The 10,000-nt window shown below is 43.7% G+C and overlaps 1 protein-coding gene across 1 annotated transcript in view; it reads right to left on the reverse strand.

The window, feature by feature from the left end:
• The window catches only part of LOC121844989 (guanine nucleotide-binding protein G(I)/G(S)/G(O) subunit gamma-13-like), a 21,335-nt gene that overhangs the window by 3,332 nt on the left and 8,003 nt on the right, over window positions 1–10,000 (reverse strand). Inside the window, exon 2 of the mRNA XM_042315624.1 lies at window positions 6,966–7,098. Within this exon, the coding sequence (XP_042171558.1) occupies window positions 6,966–7,063 (98 nt within the window). The 5' untranslated portion in view covers window positions 7,064–7,098. The remainder of the gene's footprint in view (window positions 1–6,965; window positions 7,099–10,000) is intronic.

Here is a 10,000-nt window from a genome sequence, read left to right on the forward strand (position 1 = left end):
GTTCATCTGTGTTGTCCTTAAATGGCCTTAGGAGGGGAGCCTTCCTCACTTCAGACACAGTGTGAGTGTGTGTGTGTGTGTGTGTGTGTGTGTGGTGGAGGGGTCCCTGTGGTCCAGTTATAATGATTCCTCTCCTCCTCCTCTCCTCTCCTCTCCTCTCTCCTCTCCTCTCCTCTCCCTCTCTCCTCTCCCTCTCCCCTCGATCTCACCTCCTCTCCTCTCCTCTCCCCTCGATCTCTCCTCTCTTCTCCCCTCGATCTCTCCTCTCTCCCTCTCCCCTCGATCTCTCCTCTCCTCTCCTCCTCTCCTCTCCCTCCTCTCCTCTCCTCTCCTCTCCCTCCTCCCTCTCCCTCTCCTCTCCTCTCCTCTCCTCTCCTCTCCTCTCCTCTCCTCTCCTCTCCTCTCCTCCTCTCTACTATTCCCTACCCTCCCTCTACCTCCCTCCCCTCTCCTCTCCCTCTCCTCTCCTCTCCTCCTCTCCTCTCCTCTCCTCTCTCCTCTCCTCTCCTCTCCTCCTCTCCTCTCCTCTCCCCTCGATCTCCTCCTCTCCTCTCCCTCGATCTCTCCTCTCCTCTCCTCTCCCCTCGATCTCACCCCTCTCTCTCCTCTCCTCTCCCCCTCGATCTCTCCTCTCCCCTCGATCTCTCCCCCTCTCCTCTCCTCTCCCTCGATCTCTCCTCTCCTCTCCCCTCGATCTCTCCTCTCCCCTCGATCTCTCCTCTCCTCTCTCCCTCGATCTCTCCTCCCTTCCCTCGATCTCTCCTCTACCCCTCCCTCTCTCCTCTCCTCTCTCCCTCGATCTCTCCTCTCCCCTCGATCTCTCCTCTCCCCTCGATCTCACCCCTCTCCTCTCCTCTCCTCTCCTCTCGATCTCTCCTCTCCTCTCCTCCCCTCGATCTCACCCCTCTCCTCTCCTCTCCTCTCCTCTCTACTCCCTCTCCTCTACCCTCCTCTACCTCCCTTCCTCTCCTCTCCCTTCCTCTCCTCTCTCCTCTACCAACCTCCCCTCTATAACTCCTCCCTACCCTACCCTCCTCCTCTCCTCTCCTCCTCTCCTCTCCTCTCCTCTCCCTCCCTCCTCTCCTCTCCTCTCCTCTCCTCTCCTCTCCTCTCCTCTCCTCTCCTCTCCTCTCTACTACTCCCTACCCTCCTCTACCTCCCTTCCTCTCCTCTCCTCTCCCTCTCCTCCTCTCCTCTCCTCTCCTCTCCTCTCCTCTCTCTACTCCCTCTCCTCTCCTCTCCTCTCTCCTCTCCTCTCCTCTCCTCTCCCCTCCTCTCCTCTCCTCTCCTCTCCCTCCTCTCTACCCTCCTCTACCTCCCTCCCTCTCCTCCTCTCTCCCTCCTCTCCTCTCCTCTCCTCTCCTCTCCTCTCCTCTCCTCTCTCCCTCTCCTCTCCCCTCCTCTCCCTCCTCCCTCTCCTCTCCCTACCTCTCCTCTCCTCTCTACTACTCCCTACCCTCCTCTACCTCCCTCCTCTCCTCTCCTCTCCTCTCTCCTCCTCCTCTCCTCTCCTCCCTCTCCTCTCCTCTCCTCCCTCCTCTCCTCTCCTCTCTACTACTCCCTACCCTCCTCTACCTCCCTTCCTCTCCCTCTCTCTTGCTCTCCTTCTTCCTCCCCTCTCTCCCCTTCCTTCCTCTCCTCTCTACCTCCCTCCCCTCTCCCCTTCCTTCCTCTCCTCTCTACCTCCCTCCCTCTCCCCTTCCTTCCTCTTCTCTCTACCTCCCTCCCCCTCCCTTCCTTCCTCTCCTCTCTACCTCCCTCACCTCTATAGCACCTCTCTACCCTCCCTCCCCCATATCACCTCCCATAGTACCCCCACTGGGCTAAACCTGTCCCAGTGGACAACAAGATGAGACAGGAGGCATGGAGTGAGAGGAGAGGACTGTTGGTCCTCTGGGACTGTTAAAGTGTTTAATAGAGTCGGGGTTGAATAGGAGATGACTGTTATTAATATAATGTTGTTACTAAGGCTGTGTTATTAATAGAATGTTGTTACTAGGGCTGTGTTATTAATAGAATGTTGTTACTAGGGATATGTTATTAATAGAATGTTGTTACTAGGGCTGTGTTATAATAGAATGTTGTTACCAGGGCTGTGTTATTAATAGAATGTTGTTACTAGGGATATGTTATTAATAGAATGTTGTTACTAGGGCTGTGTTATAATAGAATGTTGTTACCAGGGCTGTGTTGTTAATAGAATGTTGTTACCGGGGCTGTGTTGTTAATAGAATGTTGTTACTAGGGTATTAATAGAATGTTGTTACTAAGGCTGTGTTATTAATAGAATGTTGTTACTAGGGCTGTGTTATGAATAGAATGTTGTTACTAGGGCTGTGTTATTAATATAATGTTGTTACCAAGGCTGTGTTATTAATATAATGTTGTTACTAGGGCTGTGTTATTAATAGAATGTTGTTACCAGGGTATTAATAGAATGTTGTTACTAAGGCTGTGTTATTAATAGAATGTTGTTACTAGGGCTGTGTTATGAATAGAATGTTGTTACTAGGGCTGTGTTATTAATATAATGTTGTTACCAAGGCTGTGTTATTAATATAATGTTGTTACTAGGGCTGTGTTATTAATAGAATGTTGTTACCAGGGTATTAATAGAATGTTGTTACTAGGGGTTATTAATATAATGTTACCAGGGTATTAATAGAATGTTGTTATTAATAGAATGTTGTTACCAGGGCTTGTTTATTAATAGAATGTTGTTACTAGGGCTGTGTTATTAATAGAATGTTGTTACTAGGGCTGTGTTATGAATAGAATGTTGTTACTAGGGCTGTGTTATTAATAGAATGTTGTTACTAGGGCTGTGTTATTAATATAATGGTGTTACCGGGGCTGTGTTATTAATAGAATGTTGTTACTAGGGATATGTTATTAATATAATGGTGTTACTAGGGCTGTGTTATTAATAGAATGTTGTTACCAGGGTATTAATAGAATGTTGTTACTAGGGATATGTTATTAATAGAATGTTGTTACTAGGGCTGTGTTATAATAGAATGTTGTTACCAGGGCTGTGTTGTTAATAGAATGTTGTTACCAGGGCTGTGTTATTAATATAATGTTGTTACCAGGGCTTGTTTATTAATAGAATGTTGTTACTAGGGCTGTGTTATTAATAGAATGTTGTTACCGGGGTATTAATAGAATGTTGTTACTAGGGCTGTGTTGTTAATATAATGTTGTAATCTCTCTCTCTTGCTCTCTCTCTCTCTCTCTCTCTCTCATCATTTCTAATCTACAATGTTTGTTTGGTTATGGTAATTTCTGTTAATACAATACATCGTTATTCCAGTATTACTGTTCTCATTGTCGGCGTGGACACGTTGTTTGCGGAGCTACACTTGTGAGAAAAAAAGTTTGGGTTTATTTCATTCCATTTCTTGAGTTTTGTCAATTCAATTTTAGTCAATTGTCTTTTGTTAGGAGCGTTGCTGTCAATGTTGAGTTTCTATAGAGACGTTCTATCACTGAGAGTTCTAGAGTTCTATCAACTAGAAGTCTCTCCTTTACTTCTATAGAGACATTCTATTACTGAGAATTCTAGAGTTCTATCACTGAGAATTCTCTCCTTTACTTCTATAGAGACATTCTATCACTGATAATTCTAGAGTTCTATCACTGATAATTCTCTCCTTTACTCCTATAGAGACATTCTATCACTGAGAATTCTAGAGTTCTATCAGCTAGAAGTCTCTCCTTTTCGTCTATAGAGACGTTCTATCACTGAGAGTTCTAGAGTTCTATCAGCTAGAAGTCTCTCCTTTACTTCTGTAGAGACGTTCTATCGCTGAGAGTTCTACAGTTCTATCACTGAGAGTTCTAGAGTTCTATCAGCTAGACACGCACCTGATTACACATAGAAGTATATATGCCTATGAGCTACCTGTCTTGCATTCAAATGTAGGTATATAAATGTGTCCATTTGGGAGATCTCTTTCTGATTGGCTTAAAGGGGACTGAGAGACTGAAAAACAGCTTCTATCTCAAGGCCATCAGACTGTTAAACAGCCACCACTAACATTGAGTGGCTGCTGCCAACACACTGTCACTGACACTGACTCAACTCTTTAATAACTTTAATAATGGAAAAATGTCTGTAATAAATGTATCACTAGCCACGTTATATAATGTTTACATACCCTACATTACTCATCTCATATGTATATACTGTACTCGATACCATCTACTGTATCTTGCCTATGCTGCTCTGTACCATCACTCATTCATATATCTTTATGTACATATTCTTTATCCCTTTACACTTGTGTGTATAAGGTAGTAGTTGTGAAATTGTTTGATTACTTGTAGATATTACTGCATTGTCGGAACTAGAAGCACAAGCATTTCGCTACACTCGCATTAACATCTGCTAACCATGTGACTGTGACAAGTAAAATTAGATTTGTTTTTAAATCTCCACCACTAATAAACTGTGGAGCTTCTCAAAGTAAATGTTTTCTTCACCTCAAAACAGCAAGTAAACAAAGTATTTTTTTATTTTAATATTTTACATCCATTGAGAATTACAAATAGTTCCTCAAAGTATTTGAAAAATCCTTCCAGCTCTCTCCTTTCGATAACCACTCAGAGTGGAAGAGAAACATTTCATGCTCTGATCCAGTGGAAACATCATAAAATAGCCCTACCTGATTACCTCTTATCAGTGGTTGACTTGGACTGGAATAGGTTCCGGAACTCCTTTTGGGTTCCGGAACTGTTTTATATTCAGGTGTAGGAGCTCCATAATACTTTTGAGATAATATTCTATAAGAGGAAGAGGAGCTCAAGCAGTAGAACATTGAGATAATATTCTATAAGAGGAAGAGGAGCTCAAGCAGTAGAACATTGAGATAATATTCTATAAGAGGAAGAGGAGCTCAAGCAGTAGAACATTGAGATAATATTCTATAAGAGGAAGAGGAGCTCAAGCAGTAGAACATTGAGATAATATTCTATAAGAGGAAGAGGAGCTCAAGCGGTAGATCATTGAGATAATATTCTATAAGAGGAAGAGGAGCTCGAGCAGTAGAACATTGAGATAATATTCTATAAGAGGAAGAGGAGCTCGAGCAGTAGAACATTTGAGGTGAAGGTACTCAGCTCCTGGCCAAGTCAAGCACGGCTTCTTATCCATTACTCAACTAGCCGACAGCTGTGTCTGGAAACTCTGAAGACCCAGAATATTTTATACAATGTTATATGTTTACTTGTCCCCGACTCAAGTTAATAGTTGATACAATATGTCAAGTTCGTTGCAGACAGGCCATATGAAGCCAATGTGATTTATAGAATATTTTATTTTTTATCGGGATATTTTCTACCTGCAGGTTGCAATGTTTTTATTTGTTGGCTTTATGTAGACTATTTTTTTCACCATAGTTGGCAATAGAAGTTACCTTTTAGGTTAGTATCATTTTAATTTAGTTTTGGATATAATTTAGATTTTCCACATTACAATATATTTTGACATATGAAGACGTTATTATAAATGAAATGAAACTTTTCCACAGAAATGTGTGAAAACCATAACTGGCATGCAGATGGGTAGAAACGTTAAGGTCATTCAACATGAGAAAGGTTGCCGACTGCTAACCTATTACTGGCAACTTCAGGAGAGTAATGGCAGAATCTGCTAACCTATTACCGGCAACTTCAGGAGAGTAATGGCAGAATCTGCTAACCTATTACCGGCAACTTCAGGAGAGTAATGGCAGAATAACCTATTACCGGCAGGAGAGTAACGCCAGCAGGAGTGGGAGGAGAATAATCGGGTCAGGTTAAGGTTGTTTTTCTTTCTTCTGGTTATCTAGATCTCTGGCTCCCTCTTGAGTCATTTGTGTCTTATTTCAGCGAACATGAAGTTTAAAGTATCAGATAAGCTCAATGCATATAGTTGATTTTTTTTAAACACATAGGGGGTGTCTATAAATGGAAAAATACACGTTTTAAAAATATCGACCAATCGACTGGACAAAAGAACAGAAGACCAAGATTCGGTCGACCAAGATTTTTTTTAAATCGGAGTAGTGTAGTAGTGTAGTAGTGTAGTAGTAGTAGCAGTGTAGTGGTGTAGTAGTAGTAGCAGTGTAGTGGTGTAGTAGTAGTAGCAGTGTAGTAGTGTAGTAGTAGTAATGTAGTAGTGTAGTAGTAGTAGTAGTTGTGTAGTAGTAGTAGCAGTGTAGTGTAGTAGTAGTGTAGTAGTGTAGTAGTGTAGTAGTGTAGTAGTAGTAGCAGTGTAATGGTGTAGTAGTAGTAGCAGTGTAGTAGTGTAGTAGTAGTAATGTAGTAGTGTAGTAGTAGTAGTAGCAGTGTAGTGTAGTAGTAGTGTAGTAGTGTAGTAGTAGTTGTGCAGTAGTAGTGTAGTAGTAGTAGTAGTAGTGTAGTATTAGTGTAGTGGTGTAGTAGTAGTGGTGTTGCAGTGTAGTAGTAGTGTAGTAGTAGTAGTAGTGGTGGTAGTGTAGTTATTGTGTAACAGTAGTAGTAGTGTAGTAGTAGTGCAGTAGTAGTGTAGTAGTAGTGTAGTAGTGTAGTAGTAGCGTAGTAGTGTAATAGTGTAGTAGTGTAGTAGTAGTAGTAGTAGTAGTGTAGTAGTAGTGTAGTGTAGTGGTCAGTGTAGTAGTATTATAGTATAGTAGTAGTGGTGTAGTAGTAGTGTAGTAGTGGTGTAGTAGTGTAATAGTGTAGTAGTGTAGTAGTAGTGGTGTAGTAGTAGTGTAGTAGTGTGTAGTAGTGTAGTAGTGTAGTAGTGTAGTAGTGTAGTAGTAGTGTAGTAGTAGTGGTATAGTGGTGTAGTAGTAGTGTAGTAGTGTAGTAGTAGTGTAGTAGTGTAGTAGTGTAGTGGTGTAGTAGTAGTGTAGTAGTAGTGTAGTAGTAATAGTAGTAGTTGTAGTAGTACCAGTAGTAGTAGTGGTAGTGTAGTAGTAGTCTAGTACTAGTTGACTTACTCAGTGACTGTCTTGGAGGACTTCTCTCTCTTGAAAGCCAGTTGGTATTTCAGACTCTCCACTTCCTTCTTCATCTGGGGCAGATCCATCTCATCCATGACTGCTGATTGGCTGGGGAGGTTACCCTGGCAACCTGGGGGTAGTAAGTAAGTCAAGTTAGTATTCTGAACCAGAACGGCTCATAGAAGCAAATAACATGTTATTGATCAACAGGCGCCGAATACAACAGGTGTAGACCTCACAGTGAAATACTTTCTTACGAGCCCCTAACCAACAATGCAGTTTAAAAAATATATATAAAATAAATACGAATAAGAATGAGAAATAAAAGTAACAAGTAATTAAAGAGCAACAGTAAAATAACAATCGTAGAGACTATATACAGGTACAGAGTCAATGTGGAGGCTATATACAGGGGTACAGAGTCAATGTGGAGGCTATATACAGGGGGTACTGGTACAGAGTCAATGTGGAGGCTATATACAGGGGTACCGGTACAGAGTCAATGTGGAGGCTATATACAGGGGGTACCGGTACAGAGTCAATGTGGAGGCTATATACAGGGGTACCGGTACAGAGTCAATGTGGAGGCTATATACAGGGGGTACAGGTACAGAGTCCATGTGGAGGCTATATACAGGGGAGTACCGGTACAGAGTCAATGTGGAGACTATATACAGGGGGTGCCGGTACAGAGTCAATGTGGAGACTATATACAGGGGGTACGGGTACAGAGTCAATGTGGAGGCTATATACAGGGGGTACCGGTACAGAGTCAATGTGGAGACTATATACAGGGGGTACCGGTACAGAGTCAATGTGGAGACTATATACAGGGTATTACGGTACAGAGTCAATGTGGAGGCTATATACAGGGGGTACCGGTACAGAGTCAATGTGGAGACTATATACAGGGGGTACCGGTACAGAGTCAATGTGGAGACTATATACAGGGGGTACCGGTACAGAGTCAATGTGGAGGCTATATACAGGGGTATCGGTACAGAGTCAATGTGGAGGCTATATACAGGGGTACCGGTACAGAGTCAATGTGTAGGCTATATACAGGGGGTACCGGTACAGAGTCAATGTGGAGGCTATATACAGGGGTACCGGTACAGAGTCAATGTGGAGGCTATATACAGGGTGTACCGGTACAGAGTCAATGTGGAGGCTATATACAGGGGTACCGGTACAGAGTCAATGTGGAGGCTATATACAGGGTATTACGGTACAGAGTCAATGTGGAGGCTATATACAGGGGGTACCGGTACAGAGTCAATGTTGAGGCTATATACAGGGGGTACCGGTACAGAGTCAATGTGGAGGCTATATACAGGGGGTACCGGTACAGAGTCAATGTGGAGGCTATATACAGGGGGTACCGGTACAGAGTCAATGTGGAGGCTATATACAGGGGGTACCGATACAGAGTCAATGTGGAGGCTATATACAGGGGGTACCGGTACAGAGTCAATGTGGAGACTATATACAGGGGGAACCGGTACAGAGTCAATGTGGAGACTATATACAGGGTATTACGGTACAGAGTCAATGTGGAGGCTATATACAGGGGGTACCGGTACAGAGTCAATGTGGAGACTATATACAGGGGGTACCGGTACAGAGTCAATGTGGAGACTATATACAGGGGGTACCGGTACAGAGTCAATGTGGAGGCTATATACAGGGGTACCGGTACAGAGTCAATGTGGAGGCTATATACAGGGTATTACGGTACAGAGTCAATGTGGAGGCTATATACAGGGGGTACCGGTACAGAGTCAATGTGGAGGCTATATACAGGGGTACCGGTACAGAGTCAATGTGGAGGCTATATACAGGGTATTACGGTACAGAGTCAATGTGGAGGCTATATACAGGGGGTACCGGTACAGAGTCAATGTGGAGACTATATACAGGGGGTACTGGTACAGAGTCAATGTGGAGGCTATATACAGGGGGTACCGGTACAGAGTCAATGTGGAGGCTATATACAGGGGGTACCGGTACAGAGTCAATGTGGAGGCTATATACAGGGGGTACCGGTACAGAGTCAATGTGGAGGCTATATACAGGGGGTACCGGTACAGAGTCAATGTGGAGGCTATATACAGGGGTACCGGTAAAGAGTCAATGTGGAGGCTATATACAGGGGTACCGGTACAGAGTCAATGTGGAGGCTATATACAGGGGTACCGGTACAGAGTCAATGTGGAGGCTATATACAGGGGGTACCGGTACAGAGTCAATGTGGAGACTATATACAGGGGGTACCGGTACAGAGTCAATGTGAAGGCTATATACAGGGGGTACCGGTACAGAGTCAATGTGGAGGCTATATACAGGGTATTACGGTACAGAGTCAATGTGGAGGCTATATACAGTGGGGTACCGGTACAGAGTCAATGTGGAGACTATATACAGGGGGTACCGGTACAGAGTCAATGTGGAGGCTATATACAGGGGTACTGGTACAGAGTCAATGTGGAGGCTATATACAGGGGGTACCGGTACAGAGTCAATGTGGAGGCTATATACAGGGGTACCGGTACAGAGTCAATGTGGAGGCTATATACAGGGGTACCGGTACAGAGTCAATGTGGAGGCTATATACAGGGGGTACCGGTACAGAGTCAATGTGGAGGCTATACCAGGCAGTGATGCAATCAGTCAGGATGCTCTCGATGGTGCAGCTGTAGAACCTTTAGAGGATCTGAGGACCAATGCCAATCTTTTCAAGTCTCCTGAGGGGGAATAGGTTTTGTTGTGCCCTCTTCACGACTGTCTTGGTGTCCTTGTAATACTACTACTGCTACCCCACCACTACTACTACTACTACTACTGCTTCTACTACTACTACTACTACTAGTACTGCTACCACTACTACTACTACTACTACTGGTGCTACTACTACTACTACTACTACTACTGCTACCCCACCACTACTACTACTACTACTACTGCTTCTACTACTACTACTACTACTAGTACTGCTACCACTACTACTACTACTACTTCTACTGGTGCTACTA

Source organism: Oncorhynchus tshawytscha, unplaced genomic scaffold, assembly GCF_018296145.1.
Source record: "Oncorhynchus tshawytscha isolate Ot180627B unplaced genomic scaffold, Otsh_v2.0 Un_contig_1709_pilon_pilon, whole genome shotgun sequence".
NCBI classification, from domain to species: domain Eukaryota; kingdom Metazoa; phylum Chordata; class Actinopteri; order Salmoniformes; family Salmonidae; genus Oncorhynchus; species Oncorhynchus tshawytscha.